Source organism: Tamandua tetradactyla, chromosome 8 (assembly GCF_023851605.1).
Source record: "Tamandua tetradactyla isolate mTamTet1 chromosome 8, mTamTet1.pri, whole genome shotgun sequence".
Lineage (NCBI taxonomy): Eukaryota > Metazoa > Chordata > Mammalia > Pilosa > Myrmecophagidae > Tamandua > Tamandua tetradactyla.
Genome location: NC_135334.1, coordinates 89,084,055 through 89,103,634, shown reverse-complemented (window position 1 = coordinate 89,103,634; position 19,580 = coordinate 89,084,055). Strand labels below are relative to the sequence as shown.

Sequence of the window (19,580 nt, the reverse complement as noted above, 5' to 3'; positions counted from 1 at the left end):
ATTAATGCTGTTTTTAATCTAACCATAGGTCAAATCCAAATTGATTTGAAACTTATTTAAAAACTATACTAACTAGAAGTCCCTAAGTTAGAAAGTTAGCAAAATCAAATGGACCCAACTTTGTAAATCCTGGATGGTAGTATATTAAACATGTAACCAATATTAACAATGAACTTCACAATATGTTTGGTATGCAAACTTATTTATAACCAATATTAAGCATTCTCTGCGTGCCCGGTACTGTGCTAGGCCTCAAGCATAATGCAGGTAAAACAAATATGCTTCTTGCACTTCTGGGGTTTCCTACCTAACATAACGAGAAAAAAAATCACTGGTTTATTATACATATCACAGCATAGACAAAACACAGTAAACAATTTTGACACCCTTAGCTGCTTATAAACTGTCAGACTAGTGACCTACTTCTTCAGTTACAGCTGATAGGATCAAAGGCCACCTGGACAAGTCCTCACCCAAGAATGAAACATGGCACTGGCTCTATAAAAGAGGACCTTCCCAGTCTCAAAGAGTAACATGTACAGTACCTTACTTATGTTTCAAAAAACTTTTTTTAATTGTGAACAATAACACATATACAATAAGGCAAGAATTTCAAAGCAACCACAACAATTTGTTATAGATTTCAGAGTTTGGTATGGGCTATAGTTCCACAATTACGGGATTTTTCTTCTAGCTGCTCCAAGATACTGGAGACTAAAAGAAATCAATATAATGATTCAACAGTCATACTCATGTGTTAAATCCTACCTTTTGTGTTGTAATTCCACCTTCTTCTTTGATCCTTCTCCCAAACTTTATGGGTATTTTGGCTATGCCTATTCTAATTTTTTCATGTTGGAAAGGGCTATCAATAATATGGGATGGGGGGTGGAACTAGTTGATGTTCTGGAGAGGGGACAAAATACTTTTTTTTTTCCAAAATATTTTTGATAGTGTTTGAAAGGAAGACAAATCTTCAAGATATATAATAATGTTATATAAATTCCATTAACTTCATTGTGAGGTAGTATGGCAATATGTGAACAATGGGTGAAGAGAAAAAGAGTACTGAATTAGGAGCCAAAGATCAGTATAGTTTGCTTTCCTACTTAATACAATATGAGCTAAGCAAACACAACTTTCCTAGTCCTCGTTTCCTCATTTATTCATAACAACAGTTGACTCTGCAAAGCCTCACAGAGAAACATAATATAAAAGTCTTCAAAAAAGATTATTACTAAAATATCTCCATCTCTGAATGGTGAGTTGTCAGTGATTTTTTTCCCTTTCATTTTCTGACCTTTTTTTGAAAAACAAAACAATCTGAAACGTATTACTTTTACAAAGAGACTACTTTGGTAGTTTTACTTATGGACCCAAAAAATACATGTTTTTAATCCATTCCTGTGTACAGATTAAAAAAAAAAAAAAGGGTTATTTTTAGGTTAGGTGTGGTTCAACTGAATGAAGTCGGGCCTTAATCCTGCTACCGGAGGCTTTATGAAGAGAAAGCCATGTGGAGAATTAGAGCTAGAAATCAATAAAATCAGAAGTGAATGGAGACGATATCATCCTGAGACAGAAAAGGCAAGGAACCACAAGGACTGCCAGACATCTAAATGATACCAATTACAGGAGGAAGCAAGCCTTCTAGCCTCTGACCATGAAGCATTAAAATTCTTGTTGTTAACCAACCCACTTTATGGTACATGTCCAGAAACTATAACACTAATGAAAGGATTGAACTCTATTTTATAAACAAAGATAGAATTCAAAGCTGAAAGATGTATTCATGTATTTCCTCCTTTTCCAACAGTATTGAGTACTTTATTTCCAGGTTAAAATATACTTTTTTCTCTTATCTTTAATTTTTCAGTAGTAACAAAAGGGAGTGTAATAGTGATTTTTAAAACTCAATTCCGTGTGAAATTCATAGCAAGGAGTAATATAAGTTGAAGAAGATAGTAACTTTCAACAATTTAAAGTTAAAATTATACTACTAGGTCCAGTTCAAAAGCAAACTCTTTTTTCCTAAATACAATAAATACATTAGCAATATCTTTCTTTCAATAAACTATCATATTAAAAAACTGAAATATTTCATAAGCAGGACAAGAAAATTCAAACCCATGTAAAACTTACTTGTTCAGATGTTTTCTAGCTGCAGGGAGGCCAGACATTTCTTCATTCAATACATATTTCTTAGTTCCCATACAGTAGTTCTCTATGTATTCTGCCCAATGTAACTGCCGTACATCAATATTGAATGTCTACATTAACACAAAATATATATTGGTAACTTTCTTGAGCAATTTTTAGCACAAATATAAAAACATTCTTTTTTTTTTCTAAAGGTCAATTTCAAAAGATGTAATAACAAAATGTTTAAATATTATTTTAACTTTTATATTCAATCTTAATGTTAGTGTGCTGGTTTGAAATGATGTAAGTCCTCTAGAAAAACCATGTTTTAATCTAAACCCCATTTTGTAAAGGCAGAATAATTCCTATTCAATACTGTATGTAATTAGATCACCTCCCTGGAGATGTAACCCAATCAAGAGTGGTTGTTAAACTGGATTAGGGGAGATGTGTCTCCATCCATTTGGGTGGGCTTGATTAGTTTCTGAAGTCCTATAAAAGAGGAAACATTTTGGAGAATGGGAGATTCAGAGAGAGCAGAGAATGCTGTAGCACCACAAAGCAGAGTCCACGAGCCAGGGACCTTTGGAGATGAAGAAGGAAAACGCCTCCCTGGGAGCTTCATGAATGAGGAAGCCAGGAGAGAAAGCTAGCAGATGACGCCATGTTCACCATGTGCCTTTCCAGCTGAGAGAGGGACCCTGAACTTCCTCAGCCTTCTTAAACCAAGGTATCTTCCCCTGGATGCATTTGATGGAACATTCTATAGACTTGCTTTAATTGGGACGTTTCCTTGGCCTTGGAACTGTAAACTAGCAACTTATTAAATTTCCCTTTTTAAAAGCCATTCTGTTTCTGGTATATTGCATTCCAGCAGCTAGCAAACTAGAACAGATTTGTCACAAAAAAGTCCCTATCGTTATTTCACACTCTCCATTAAACAGAAATATTTGAGAAGATAATCTAAAAATTCACATCAGTATCTGAAGTGTGTTAAATGTAAGGAAAAAGAAGCCTGTATCATTTTCAAAACTGACAAAATTCCCACTGTCTAAACACCCAGTTCCATGTATTCCTCACTACTCTATGTAAGCACTAATATATTTCTTTTCAGTTCCTTTCTATCCACTGTCTCTCTTTCCTCAATACATCCCACATAGTGCACAGATTAATAGTTCCTGAAGAATATTTTCGACATCAACAGAAAGGTTGTGTTATGAAAGCTGTCTTAGGAGTTCAGATAAGTGACTAGGCCATTTGATGGAAAACAGAGATAAATCCAGAAGAGAAAGCCTTACAGAAATGCTACTTTGTGGAAAATAAAAAGGTTAAGCACCACTCAGTGCTCATCAGCACACAAAGTTACTTGCATTTGAAGTAACAGATTATTTACTATATACCATGACTTATCAGAAAACAGGTTCTAGACAAAAAATAAAAATAGCTACCATAAATAAATCATTAAAATGTGAAAACATAATAATAACAACCCATTAAACTGGAGACCCAAGTTAACATAAGAAACACTATGAGATGACCGTACATTATGTGTAATTGGAGTTCCAGACGCAGAGTGAAAGAAAATTATACAAAAGATGATGGCTGGAAATTTTCCAAAAATGATGAGATGTCAAAGCACAGATTAAAAAAACACACATATACATACCTAGGCATAAGAGTAAAACAAATGAAAGTTAGAGAAAAATTTTAAAGTAAAAAAAATTACCTCCAAAGGAACAACTATTAAATTGATAGCTGATCTTAAACAGAAGTAAGGGAAGTCAAAAGACAATGAATAGATGCCTACCAAGTGCCTAAACAATATAAAATTAAGCTAGAATTCTATACAAGATAAATATCTTTGGAAAATAAAGGTAAAATAAAGATATTTCCAGAAGAATAAGAACTGAGTCAAATTGAAACCCACCGAAGATAAACAGTAGAGGAAATCTGCTAGAGAGCATTCTGCAAGTGTAAGGAAAATGATTCCAGATGGAAATGTGGAGACAGAAGGAGAAATAAAGAGCAATAAAAGGGCAAATACACTAGTTAATGTAAGCAAGTACCACTAAACAGACTGGAAAAAGAACAATGGCTTGTGAAGGTTTAACATATATAGAAAATTAAATTCTTCGAGAACAGGAGAAACTAAGTGTTGGTCCTTGTTCTCGCACTGTTTGAGAAAAGATAGAAAGGATGCTGTACTTTCTAGAGTAACCTACTGAAACAATAAAAAAACATGTATTTCCATGAAACTAATATAGACAGGAAAATATGGAATTATTTTTAAATACTAAAGGAAGGCAAAAAAGAAAAAGATAAAAGAAAGCTTGTTTCATAGAAAGTAAAGGGAGGCATTCAGATTCCTGTAAGGGGAATTCCTAAGGCCAGGGAGCAAGCACAAGCCTAAAAGAAATGCAGGTTTAGAAAAGACAGGGAAGGCCCAGCACTTTGCATTCACTTCAGGCTGATCTTTTCAACTCTGAAGGAGAGCACAAAGTAATGCAAAGCCAGTTTGTAAAGACTATGAAGGGTGTTTTTTGATGCTTACGTTTTTTTGTTTCTGTTAGCTCCTGGCACTCATATAACTCTCTCTCATATCACTAGCTGGATACAAATTGAAGGAACAGCTCAGGGACCATATCCCACAGTTAGCACTTTAAAACATTTAAAAGTTTAGTGTGCAACAAATGATTTCAAGACAAATTAAAAGGATCATTCTAGTTTGCTAGTTGCTGGAATGCAACACACCAGAGATGGATTGGTTTTCAATAAAAAGGGATTTATTTAGTTAGCATATAGTTCTTCAAAGGAAAGGCAGCTAATTTTCAACTGAAGTTCTTTCTTATGTGGGAAGGCACAAGGCGATGATCTCTGCTGGCCTTCTCTCCAGGCCTCTGGGTTCCAACAACTTTCCCCGGGGTGATTCTTTTCTGCATCTCCAAAGGCCTGGGCTGAGCTGCAAGTGCTGAAATGAGGTATTGAAGATCTGAACAACACCAAGAACTGGCAGATACATCTTTCTAATAACTCCAGAAATAGTTAAAGGACTGCAGTAACAGGGTGAACGCTGAATCAATAAAACAACCACTTAAAAGCAGGAGGATCTTGTGACACACTGGTTGATTCTTCCCACCACCCCTCATCGATGTGGCCAGCATAGCCAGTGCATGTCCCTGGTTCTGTTGTCAGAAGGAGCAGATTAAACCTTATGCAAATACTGGGACATGTATCTGGTCCAATCTGTGTGGTGATGGCTTGAGGGTCCTGCTGTTCCAGAACCTGCCCTACATGTAGAAGGCAGCTCAGAACTCACCTAAGAACGTTGTGGTAGAGCAGTCAAACTGTGCTGCCTAGGGGAAGGGATTGCTGGCTGTAGGAGATAGAGTGCAGTTACAGAAAGGAAATTATTTCCTTGGGAAAAGGAGATAACTTATCCATGTAAAAGAGGTAATCCTAAAATCACACGCACATGCCCAAGAAAAGAGACATGCACAGAAAAGGTTAGGGAGGCCCCTATGGCCTGGATCTATTCTCCAAAGTCACTGTATGGCTATGTCCTGAAGGAGAGCACTCACACAGGTCAAAATTCAAAAAAAATAGCTACCATAAATAAATCATTAAAATGTGAAAACACAATAATGCCCCATTAAACTGGAGACTCAAGTTAACATACGAGACACTATGAGATGATCAGACATTATGTGCAACTGGAGTTTCAGAGTCAAGGTGAAAGAAAATTATACAGAATCAACTTAGGAGATGATGGCTGGAAATTTTCCAAAAATGATGAGATGTCAGATTGAAAACACACACATACACATACCTAGGCATAAGAGTAAAACAGTTGAAGGGAACTTGTCCTAACTAACTTTATGAGGGCAACTTTACCATAACACCAAAGCCAGATAAAGATATCACACATACACACACACACAAAGAAAATTACAGACCCTTGTGAATACAGATGCAACAATCTTCAAGAAAATACTAGCAAACCAAACACAACAGCACATTCAAAAAATTATACACTGTGATTTCAGTAGGATTAATCTCAGTTTGGGAAAGGTCGTTTAGCATAAAAAAATCAATTAAATCATGCAAAACACTACATTAAGAAAGAAAAAAAAAAACTCATATGACCATCTCAATTGATGCAGAAAAGGCAAAATCCAACACCCCTTCTTAATAAACCCACACAGAAAATTGGGTATAGAAGAGAACCTCCTCAACATGATAAAGGGTATATATGAAAAATCCAAAGCTAACATTAAACTCAATGGTGAAAGACTGATGAAAGTCTTCCCACTAAGATCAGAAACAAGACAAGCACGTACACTGTTACCACTATTAGTCAACACTGTAGTGGATGTTGTAGCAAGAGGAATTAGACAAGGAAAAGAAATATAAAGCATCCAAATTGGGAAGGAAGAAGTAAAACTATCCCTATTTGCAGATGACACGATCCTATATCTACAAGATCCTAAAAAACCCACAAAGCTACTAGAATAATGAATTTAGCAAAGTGGTAGAGTACAAGATCAATATGCAAGAAGCAGTAGTTTCTCTATACAATTTGATGAAGAAATTAAGAAAGAATCTCATTTACCATAGCAACTAAAGAACCAAACATCTAGGAATACATTTATCCAAGGATTTATACACAGACCACTATAAAACATTGCCAAAATAAATAAAAGTCCTAAATAAATGGAAAGACGTTTCATGTTCACAGGATAGAAGATAGAATATTACTAAGATGTCAATTTTACCTAAAGCAATTCATAGATTCAACAAAATCCCAAATTCCAACAGCTTTTTTTGCAGAAATAGAAGAGCCAATCACGAAATTCATATGGAAGGGTAATGGACCCAAACAGCCAAAACCATCTTGAAAAAACAGAATGAAGTTGGTGGACTCACACTTCCAATTTTAAAATTTACTACAAAGCTACGCTAATGAAAACAGCATGGTACTGGCACAACAACAGACACCTAAACCTAAATGGAATCAAACTGAGAGTTCAAAAATAAACCCTACATCTATGGCCAACTGATTTTTGACAAGGGTGCCAAATCCACTGAATGGTGTGAGAAGAACCTCCTCATAAACAGTACTGGGAAAACTGGATAGCCATATGCAAAAGAATGAAGGTAGACCCCTACCTCATGCCATACACAAAAATTAACTCAAAGTGGATAAAATACCTAAATATAAAAATCAAAACTAAAAGTATGAGAAGACAACATCTTCAGGCATCAAGAATGTTCACAGGAGAATTATTTCTATAGTTCTGAAAATAACTCAAGTGACTATTAACAGCAGAATTAGCAAACTGCATCTTCATGTAAGGGACTATACTAACGAAAGTAAATGAATTCATCTACTCATTAACATGGATAATATAATGAACATCATGTTAAATGGAAGAAATCAGACAAAATACCAGTTATATAAAAGGCCATTTACATAAAGTAAAAAACCAACTTACTGTTAGTATTAAAGACAGCTATTACACTTGGGGAAGAAGAGAAGAGATAGTAATTAGAAATTGGCATGAGGGAGACTTTTGGAATAATGTTTAATTTCTTCATCTGGGGGCTCACTTTCTAATAATTCATTAAATTTGTACATAATGAGGATTAAAAAAAGAGGAAAGCAAAGAATTATCAGCAGCCACAAATCTTTAAGCCTGAAAGTATCCGAAAGACCCTCATGACCTAAACCTTCTGCTCTAAAGGCTAAAGGCAGTAAGACTGGCCTAGGACATCAGAAGTTGAAGATTCTTATAGAATATTCCTGCAAAAATGATAGACACCAAAAGGCTATACTGTCAGAGCACAGATGAAAAAAAAGCAAACCTACCACAGAAATGGACAAAGAAGCAACTGTCGGATGATTTGTTGGTTATACAGAATCAGTAGAATGGATTATATCTGTGATGTCCAATTTAGAAGCCACATATGCCTCTTAGGCACTTGAAATGTGGCTACTCCAAATTCAGATGTGCTACATAGTATAAAACGCATGCTCGATTTCAAAAGCTCAGTATGAAATAGAACATAAAAATTTTAAATTCTGATTACCTGCTAAAAATGTTAATATTTTGGACATATTGGTTAAATAAAACATTAAATTTAGAAAAGAGTGTGAAGAGGAAGAAATGTAGTACTAGGAGTATGGGGAAACAATCTCTTTTAAAAACTAAAATCATGAGCCAACTCTAGTCTATTAATTAAGACTCATTCATATTTGATTTATGCTCAAAACATAATAGACATGTTAAAGTGAAACTGGGTTTTTAAGTTCATAAAGCTACTGGGAGAAGCAAAGGCAAATCCTGATTGGAAAAATGCAATTTCAGTGTAGGATTCAGAAAATTCCTCAAGAAATTTCAAGTAACATAAACTCATAGTTAAACAATAAAAACTTTAAAAAATTAAAAAACAAAGGTGCCATGAATATGCAACCTAACACACAGAAGAATCAGATGCTGTAAAGCCTTTAAAAATGTGAATTACCAGAAACAAATTTAAAGTGTCTCATGTTTCAAAAACAAAATTCTAGAAATTTCTAGAGGTGATTTTCAAAAAACTTAATATTTGAAAATTAATTAGCATTTCTAAAACAAAGATAATAACTGAAACCCTAAATTCAATTTAATGGTTTAGACAAAGCTGTTAGACTAGCCCACAGAACTTGAAGGTCAATCCAAGCAGGATAAATTATTAAAAATTAAACCCATATACATTTATAGTGAACCACAAAACACCATACATAAAGAGATAACCTGAAAAAGAGCCAGGAATAACAGATCATCTATAAAAGAACAGCAAATTAAACTAACTTTTCAATAACAAGAATATAAGAAAGAACACAAAAAGCAAATTATCTTTAATGCCCCAAATTCTTATTACAAAAACAAGGGTGAAATAAAGACATATCAGACAATCAAAAGCTGAGAATTCATTACTAACAGACCTCCTATTAAACCGTAATAAATATTTCAGGCAGAAAGAAAATGATCCTAAAGAGAAGATCTGAGATGCAAAAATGAACAGTGAGCAAATACACTGGTAAATATGTAGTTAAATCTAAATAAAAACTGAACAAACAAAATAATAACTTTCAATTATGGGGTTTAAATAAAAAACTAAAGTAATGGACAAATAGAAGTTTGTAAGGATAGTAGTCATAGATAAAACACTTCAAGGTCCTAAATATCAATAAGAAAGGGGCAATAGAAATTGCTTAACTTAAGATGTTATAGGTATGCAGTTAAAATAACCAGGTTAATTTAAAAAAGAACAAAGTTTGAAGTTTCAAATTAGCAGAAGGATAAATATGGAATGGCAAAAAGCAAAACACATGAAAAATAATTTTTAGAGAAGATTTTTCTTAAAACTCAGGGTAAAAAACAAAGTATTAGGTGGGGAGGTAAATTCTCTTTGGACCCAGTGTTAAGGAGAAAAAGAGAATAAAAATTTCAGTCAGACTCGAAAATACTCTTGCCACTCTCATATACTTACACTGCAAATATTAAGACAAAGCAATTTAAAATAATTAACATTTAATGGAAGATGTAATGAACAGACTATTAATAGATTCTTGATCTTCTTGTGGCATAATTGTTATGGAAAACATTCATTTATTTTTCAGGTTGCTAATGGTTTTTAACTGTATGCTGTTTATTTTATAATATAAAACAGAAAATACTTGCCTTTTTATCTTCAGGGTTTAACTGATTCATTAACATATTGACATTATCAGTATTCCAAACCCAAGAATTACTTGTGAAATATTCAAGAAACACCATAGCTCTGTGAAGACGAGTTATTGCTCTCATCATCCTGTATTATAAGAAGAATTAACAGATTCATATTTTGCACAGGTTAGGAAAACTCCTACCACCACCCGTGGTACCAGTTTCCCCCAATATAGACACTAAACATTAAAATTATAATGTATAATTCAATAAGTGTACCAAAACAGCAGGGAATATTTCTGTATCATGGAATAATCTTTATAAATCCAAAGAGAAATAAACAAAAAAAAATTGAAGCAACAGCAAATGAATTTAATACTGCCTAAACAGAGTTCTACTGATATATGAAATTAATTTTCAAAGGAAATTCAATATTTTAGGGTCAAATTTTCCACACAGAATACTATTAAGCAAATAAATTCAATCATTATTTCCTTTTTTTTTTTTTTTGGTTCCTTAAACAATATTTTAGTTCAGCTGCATTACTAAGATATTCTATGAATTCATAACATATTGTGTTATATTATAATCCCAATTCTTCAGCATAACTGAAGCAAAATATACAGAAATATTCATTTGCCATTTAGTAAACTCTACTTAAAGAATAACACCTTTCTCTTTAACACTGATTGGCGTCACTCTTGATCATCTGGATGTGCTGTGAAATCAATGACTCATGCTGAAAACTTTCTGAAATAGATATTCAAATACTTCATCACCCCATACCCACCAATATTCATCCTTACAGAAATAAGAGAATTTGATACTTTTTTCTTTTTAAAAGGGTGGGGCCTTAATTTTCAAATCTGTCATTTTATTTATCATGGCTCATTGAAAGTCATTGATATCATAACACTAACCCAAGTGGTAACATCTATACAATATAATGATTATCTATTTTAAGTAAGAAAGGGTAGAACTTTGAAACAAAATATATACCCCAAGAAAAACAGATTCTGATAAACAGAAAAATTATTTATAGAGAAATAATTAAAAAGAACTTCATTATTATTCTCACAACAAAGGTTGGCATTACATTTAATTTAGAAACCACCCAAATAGGGAGGCACATTAGAAATGGCAGGGAAAATGATAGAAACATCAGTGAATCCTTTACAGTAGGGCAAGATCTTAAAGATTTCTTAGTCCAGGGTTTTTCAACCTTGGAAGTACAGATGTTTTGTTGTATGGGCTAGCCTGTACAGGTAGCTTGGAACCCTCCCCAATTGTGATAAAAAACATATGTCTCCAAACATTGTCAAATGAGCCCTGGAAAGTAAAAGTGTTCACAGATGAGAAAGTATAAAAAATACCAGAATCAAAGAAGTTAAGCTAGAGAGATTTAAACTAAAAAGTAAAAAAATAAGACCATGGAGACATTTTTTAAAAGACGTTCTTTTAAAACAGTGAAGAAATGTCTGCTATATTTCAAATGCTAGAGTGAATAATTTATACCTCTTCTACATGTAAAAATATCATGCATACTAGTCTCCAATGACAATCAGAAATCCATATAACGGTTCTCTGATTTGTACTTTTTATAAATATGTCAAGAAATATAGCAAGTTTTATATTAAGGCCCCCAATATATGGTATAAAGCCCAGTGCCTTGCTCAGGAAAGAGATAAACTAAATAAAGTAAATTTTAAAACTCCATACCTAACATTTATAAAATTGTCTAAATAAAAAAAACCTTTATGTCTCTTCTTGCTTTCAGACTGTAAGTGCCCAGAGGTCAAGGACCACCCTAGTTGTGATACTTAGAAAACCTCATGCAAGACAAACCTGAGGTTAGGAGATTCCTTACTTGAAGATTCCTATTTGTGACAGATATTAATTTCCAAAGATGGATACAATGATATCTCCCAATCTACATACTCATCTACAATGTCACCTTAACTGTCTTTCCATAAAGAGGTAAAAGACACCTGTAACCAACAAAACAAGGTGAAAGTGATACTACTTGATTCCTGAGGCTAGGCCAGAAAAAGTGATGGAACAATATCTCCTATCCCACTTGCTCATTTATAACACAACTTCAACCATTCTCTAGAGAGACAGGGGTCTATATTCCCTTTCCCTGAATCTGGGCTGGCTTGTGACTAAAAGATGAAGTAAAAGTGATGCTATATGATTTCCATAATTAGGCAGAAAAGGCAATGTAGCTTCCACCTTGCTTTGATGCCTTCAGCCACTATGTAAGCAGTCAATTCCCCTAAGGCTGCCACAGTACAGGCAAACAGACTATATAGACAGATCCTCAGACTATATGAAGGGAGAGTAATACCCGGCTGGGTGTCCACCACCACTCCCCTATTCTTTCAGTTGCAGACACCATCTGATCATAAGCACATAAAAAACACCAAGCTAGTACTTTCCAGCCAAACCTTTCCTGAATTCCTGACCTGGAGAGAAATAATAAAGTGAAAGAAATAATAAAAAGACTATTACTATATTTTAAACCACTAAGCTTGAGATGATTTGTTATACAGCAACATCTACTCTGAAACATCTGTGATCTTTGGCCAGTGACTCATTTTTTAAGTTTATCAAACTTCCTTTCTCTGTGTAAGGCATTGTGATTTATTTAACCTGTTTTAATTTCTTGGCCCAGTTGTTATTTTTCTGCCTAAACTACAAAAACCTTATTAATATCAAGAAAACATGTACTTTCATCATTCATAAATTTAAGTCTGCTTTCTAGACAAAAAAGAATGCTATCAATGGCAAACACTACATTTTACAGATCAATCCAGAAAAATTTGAAAATAATTTTGATACACTTTGTATCTTTTTTCTGTTAAATATTTCTTTACCAATTCTAAAGCTGTTCAAATCAACAATCTCACATATTTCAATATTTAACACATAGGGTTAGAAGCATCATGTACAACCAAACCCACAAAAATCCCTACAAGTAACTCAGATCCTGATACACTATAACTGGCAGGTACCTCACTTTTATTTTTGAGCAGTTGATGGAAGTTCTGGGATCAGCATCTTCTTTATACATAAATACTCAAATCCTGAACTCTCCAATCAAAGGCTCCACTGTAATGCCAATGTAGTTAAACAAAATAAATATTTTTATAGTACAATTCACTGCAATTATGTGGTAAAGACAGAAGGAGAGATTTATTTAAGTTTTTGGGAGTCCAATAAGAAAAAAAAGAAGAAAAGTTGAAACTATAAGAAAACAGAAAGTTTTCCATTTGTTATTTTTTTAACTAAATCATTCCCAATTTGAAAAATTAGTCAACGGTAATGACCATATTATAAGCTGAATGGGCAGCTGAAATATTTCAAGTAATTAGTTTTCTAGAAACATCCAATATTTTTCATAAAAAACTGCACCATCCACTTAAAGCAAAACATTTTACCCATAACCCCCTATAAAAACTTACCCTTAGTTTTTAAAGGGGAAGAGGAGAAGGGCTCAATTTCAGCTTATAATAACAATGACAACCTTGATGTTGGACATTTCTTGTATTATGGGATTCTGGAGGATCAGTGGCCCAATAAAATGAGATCTGTTATTTTCCCAAAATATCCCCAATTCCTAAGAAATGTCCTGGCATCCTGATTGTGATTGTGATTAAACAGGTTAGTAATTCTAAAGGTAAAGCTCATGCTAGCGACTTTTCGTCTCTCCAGCAAGCTTCCACCACCTTACCAATACATAGTGTATTTACTGCTATTCTTCTTACCACGGTTTCTGACCTGTCAACCTGAGTGCCAGATCGAGCAATAATGCAGGTACTGTATGTGTGACACCCTTCAAATAATGAAGCAATAGGTTGTTGGAATAGAACTTTAAATTGGGGTGCCTGACCACTTGGTTTAAAGGATTCATCTTGAAGAAATGATTTAGATAACATCCTGGAGGAAAAATAAGCGTCAAAGCATTTTGAATATTATTTGTTATTCAGAAAAATACCCTAAGTTAGACCTAGAATTAAAGACATGACCATACTTTACCAGCCAAACTGTAGAACAAATTAGAGTGACTTACAAGACTACCTTTTCTTTTCTGACAAAGTCTTAAATTCAAAGTCTTCTCATTCACAAAAGGCCATTAAGCCTTATCATAAGCATAAACAAATACAAAGTTAATTAATATGCATTTTAGTGTAAGCATGGGTTGTTCAACAGTCAGAGGAACAGATAAGACAGAGCTAGTCACCATTACCTTGGGCTTCTTCCAGTCATCCTGAGGTAGATATCATACAGGAATGCTGGGGCCTTATGGCTTACAGCAATCCAGTAATGATATAAAAGGTGATTGGAGGTTAGATTTACATTGGGCCGTCTGAAGGCCTGTTCGAGAGGATTCCTCTTGAAAGTGGAAATTACATGGTATTCTGAAGAAGAAAAGTTGTGTAACAGCTTTGATAATAACCATGTAATGAAGTTTTGAAAAAAAAATCATGTTTTTACACGCAAAATATTTTACCAAAGATGTTAGAGTTCGCTCATTGAAAAAATAAACTTTTTCTACTCTTCATAGTAGCTAAGAGAATATAGGTTTTAGGCTGCTGAACTCAAGTGGTTTTAGAACTAACACTATTTATGAATTTTAATTAGGTAAATGAATTTTTGCTAAAATTGACTCTTAAAATCCTTTTAATGTTTTACCTATGTCACTTTCTATATTTTACCTCTCATGATAGCTTCTTTCTTTCTGTTCCTCTTTCCAGACTCTTATTACTGTACTTACTTAGAAAAGGAAAATCATCATCCTTTGCTTTTGAATGATTAAGTTGCTCAAATTAACATACATCAACAAGCTTAAAACAACCCAAAATTAACTTCTGTTGTAATTTATTTAGGTTATGCCATGTCAACACTTAAACTTAATATTATCCATGTTAATACTTTAACAGAAATGTATATTGAGATACTTACTAAAAAATAATGCTCAATTTGATTTTTACAAAACTTTACAAGACAATTAAAGATTACTAAAAACCTGCCTTATTAAAGTGTTTCAAATATTCTTTTAAAAAATACTATCTTAAATAACCATAAAATTAGAATTACCCTAGGTCTAAGTTTCTTTTTTATATGCTCGAAAGATCAATCTTTAAATTGAAATCAAAATCCCACAGAAAAACCCCAAGTCAGAATGACATGAAAAATAGAAACTGTTTCATAGGATAACAAAAAATGTTCAATTAGAAATAAAATCAGACCTATTAATAAATCAGTGTCATAAATATATTTTACTTTAAATTTCAAATCATCAAGCAATAATTTAAAAATGATTTAGTCTCAATAAGCTTTAAAGTTGTATTATTCCTATTTTAGAACTATTAACATATACACACTATTCACTGTGAATTTGTGAATTTAAATAGATTAATAAAGAGAAAATATTCTTGCAAAATGTATACGACTTCCTAACTCCCTCTCTTATTACTATTCTTGGGACAACTAGCTATCTCCTGTGACATATCAACTTTTGTAGTTGAAAGTGATAATGCCTATGGATAAGCAACATCAAGACTGTGAGTGCCGGTGAGAGGAGAAGAAAGCATAGTTTTTATGCCACAGGTAACTATGAAGATTGCTGCAGATGGCAGCAAAAAAATAAGGGTCAAAAAAGGATGGGGTAAGGTGGGAATATATGGCAGCATATTTTAAATTTATGAAACATTACTAAGGGTCACAAGGCAATGCTGGTAGATATTATTTCTAAGATGACAACTAAAATAAGAACAAATTGGTAACTCAGTGGTCCTAATGCCTCATGGGTATTCTAACATAGAAACTCAGTAAAAATTTTAAGTTGTTTAAGGTTTATTCTAACAGTCAAAAACATAGGTAAAATCATACCAACTTCACCCCAATGGAAAGGATTAGTGCTGCCTGTTGTGCAATTATACACCATGATGTTCCTTGGTCTGCAAAGACAAAGATCAAAGCAATGAAATATAAAACAAGGCCAAACTTATCTAATAAATCATATATAATATTCAAGTAGGAAGAAATGAGGATGATGGGTATCTTTTCTATACTAATTATTTTAAAATTTCTCCTAAAATGATTAATTTTTATGAATGGCTATTTGTAACTATCCCCTTTCTCTCCCCTACCAAAAACAGTATTCATGAAAAAACAAACTCTTTTTATACTTCTCTTTCTTACATTGGAAGGAGTACCTATTTTTAAATTTAAGAAAAACAACAACAAATGATCTTAACTCTTATCTCCCTCCCATTTTCAGAGGCTCTTACTGAGAAAAAAAATTATAGATTAAATTCCTGTTAGCCAAAAACAATATACTCATATAATCATATCCCTCTTTCTTTAGGTAGAAAATATTGACATTTAAAAAAGGGCAGATTATTAGCTAGAAAAAAATTATTGAGAAATTTATAGTTTAAGTTAATCTATAATGCTACTATTTCCTTTTAAAAAAAGGACATCATGGGTTGATTAAAGCTGCTCTAGTGTGCAATGTTTGATATAAACCATTATCTGTGAATTTCAGCTATTTATACATGCCAAGTTTATATCAAATCTTAGTTCAGATAAAATAATAAATCCTTGGGAACTGAAGCTTTTTTTTCTTCTTTAATCCCTAATACACTTGTCCATTCTGTAATTAGTACATGAGAATTAATGTTAATTCTTAATTACACTGATGGGACCACTTCTATTGCCTGTGATATATCAACTCTTGCAGTTGGAAGTGATATTGCCTATATATATATATGGGTTTGGCCATACCAGGACCAAGGGATTCATTAACATTAGTTAGTATCTCTGCTTTCCCTTCTCAGTTACTATGCATTTAAAAGCGACATTGTCACCTCATATACCTATTAACTCCGGAATACCAGGCTGCCGCAAGACTCGTGTTGACAACTACATCTACAGGAACAAGATCTGCAAGGGCATTGTTGGAGGCACGCATTGTTCGAAGAATTCCTTTCCCTGCCTTTGTTGAAATTAAAAACAACACCTTAAGATATATAAGCCAGAGTTTGTTCATATATATATATATATATATATATACACTTTTTTTCTGTATATAGATATACAGAAAACAGAAAAATATAAGTAACACTTAATAAATTAAAAACCTTACTTACCGCAATAAAGAGACCACTTGGTCCATTAAAGTTATCAATCCATCCCTAATACCAAAAATTAAAAAAAAAAAAAAATGAGGGAAAGCATAGAAGGAAATATGGAACTATAGATACATTATTTGAACTCTACAACCTCAAAAATACTTTTAGTAGTTGTTTTCTAAAAACTGGAAAATAGATTCAGGCCAGAATATTTCACCCCAGTTCCGTATTTGGAATCACAAAAACTATGTACAAACATTTTCAAAGGATTACCTACTCTTCCATTAGTTCTCTGAAAAGAGAATATAAATAAAAAAAGTTTATACCCGTCAAAGATTTCGATAAATTAAGCAGGTTCAAGTTTGATTCTGTGCTATTTAATGATGCAATATCTTGAGATTGGGGTAAATGGTATATCATCCTCAGAATTAATGAGTAAGAGGAAAACAGAATAATCATCAAAGCAAATACCATTATAGAAAACCAGGTTTTATACTAAATCAGTTTATCTATTGGTTTATATCTCTGCTTTCTCTTATTCCAGGGATTCACAATTAACATCACATGTTGTTTGTTTAAGACAAGTTTTCATAGCAATCTCATATCGTTCTTAGCTTGTGATCTACATAGGGAGGCCTGTCTCTTTTGGAGCTAAAAAGCAAATGAAATAAAATAAGACTCAATAGTCTCATCTCTGTTTCCTTCACCTTTGCAAGGAAAAGTAATAAGCAAGTAGTTTTAAAGGCCAACAGAGTCCAATTTCTTGTCAATCACAAAGAAAATTCATAAGGCATGATCTCCCTTGACTTGAGACAAGTTCATGGCCTTTGATTTTATTTTTAATTAGGATTTTTTAAATGTTGATCTGAATTTCTAAACACCCAGAATTACATTAAAACTAAAGAACCAATAGCTCTTTCCATGAATAGAAAACAGCTTTGCCTTAGTAAGCCATGTCCAAGAAATATTCTTTAACAATTGCCAACTCACTGATAGAGAACTGTAACTTAAAATTCCCAAATTTAATTACTCACCGAGATTTCCGAACAACTTACCGGAAAAGGTTCTTTCCAACTGGCACCAACAATTGATGGCCTTACAATCACCACATTTAGCTTTGCTCCTTCTTGTTGTACAACATATTCTGCCAATGCTTTTGTGTATATGTATGTATTAGGTCTGTCTCCTATCAACTTTGGAGTGATATCATTTACTAGGCCATCATCCATCCACCTGGCAAACAAAGAAATTGCATGCAAAAACATTTCCAAATGTTTTACTAAAAAATAAACATTTAACTGTACTTTGCACATACAAACATATCTGTTGCTTTGAATCAAATGATTTGGTGACACCTCTAACTTTAAAAGGAAAAAAATGCTTATTTTCATTAAACATCAATTATAGGTCCACAATCCCTATATCCAAAAAGCTCTGAAAATTGAGTCCTTTCATAAATCATACGGTAGATAGCAAAACTTGACATGAACTGATTTATGCTCTTTTTTAAATACCACTTAGTGTTTGATCAGGGATGATACCCCATATCTAGTTATAGTTAGTTTATATTACACAGTAGCTATATTATATTTCCTTCCCAAAGTCCAAATAAATTCCAGAATACATCTGGCCCCAACAGTTTCAGATTAAGAATTATAGATCTGTATATAACCAAAGAAAGTAAATGTAAATTATATACACTTCTAATTATCATACATTTATAGTTAATACAAAAGTCCACTCATTTCAATATTGAAGGTAAGGCACTGAAAACTACATGTTCTCACTAGTGAGACTGAAAAATAGTAAACAGTAATTGAACCAAGTTATAAAAACTCAATTAGCAACCCGCTATGAAGTAACAAAACTCCTCCAATTCTCTCAGTGCCTCTAAAGAAAAGGTACACTCTGTTCATACATAAAAGGGAGTCTTTCCTAGTCTAAATTTCTGATTCCAATGTTATATACTTTCTTTCAGATACCCTTCCTTACTATTAAATATACTATAAACAGACTCAATATACTGTATCATACGACATATACACTAACTGATGAGGAAGTATATAATGGAGATTATCAAGATATATTTTCACTCTCCAACATGTAAATAGAAGCACTTTTTGCGTGTGGAAAGAAAAGAACACTAAATTAATGGATAAGTTGCCACCCAACTTAGGAAAAATTCCACAGTAGAACTGAGTTTTGAAAAAAAAAAAAGGATAATTGATATTGATATTAAAAATAAATATATAAAAAAGACAAAAAATAAAAAGGAAAAAAAAATATGTAAGTGCTTAAACCAAGGAGAGACTTTAGCCAGTAAACCTTATCACTGTAACGAATTTACAGGGCTTTACACTGACTGCTTCCTCACACTGATTAGCAGAAAAGCCTTAAGAATTTGTATGCTTATTTTCAGGAGAAAGTTAGGAGAAGGAGCTATGAACATTAACATTTTTGGGAAGAAGAGAATTCAATTGGGGAAGTGGGGTGGGGGTAGTAGTAATTAAGGAGTTGAAAGTGAATAGAATCTCTGGGAAGAAAGAATAAAGGAAGACAGAGAATAAAGGAGGAAAAGTCCCCCAATATATTA

General features: G+C 33.1%; 1 protein-coding gene and 1 long non-coding RNA gene across 6 annotated transcripts in view; one reads left to right on the top strand and one right to left on the bottom strand.

The window, feature by feature from the left end:
- LOC143644710 (uncharacterized) overlaps window positions 1–16,883 on the top strand; it is a 77,907-nt gene extending 61,024 nt beyond the window's left edge. Inside the window, exons 3-4 of the long non-coding RNA XR_013156827.1 lie at window positions 15,346–15,461; window positions 16,694–16,883. This is a non-coding gene — a long non-coding RNA (uncharacterized LOC143644710). The remainder of the gene's footprint in view (window positions 1–15,345; window positions 15,462–16,693) is intronic.
- The window catches only part of FAR1 (fatty acyl-CoA reductase 1), a 112,663-nt gene that overhangs the window by 2,946 nt on the left and 90,137 nt on the right, over window positions 1–19,580 (bottom strand). For 4 of the 5 annotated variants that reach the window (XM_077114059.1, XM_077114061.1, XM_077114060.1 and 1 more), the window contains 7 exons: window positions 18,043–18,220; window positions 17,006–17,050; window positions 16,733–16,851; window positions 15,744–15,811; window positions 14,098–14,269; window positions 9,864–9,993; window positions 2,143–2,270 (listed from right to left, as the gene is read on the bottom strand). In XM_077114059.1, the coding sequence (XP_076970174.1) occupies window positions 2,143–2,270; window positions 9,864–9,993; window positions 14,098–14,269; window positions 15,744–15,811; window positions 16,733–16,851; window positions 17,006–17,050; window positions 18,043–18,220 (840 nt within the window). Of the gene's footprint in view, window positions 1–2,142; window positions 2,271–9,863; window positions 9,994–13,615; window positions 13,788–14,097; window positions 14,270–15,743; window positions 15,812–16,732; window positions 16,852–17,005; window positions 17,051–18,042; window positions 18,221–19,580 lie in introns of all 5 variants that reach the window. The other variant, XM_077114058.1, reaches the window with a different exon arrangement.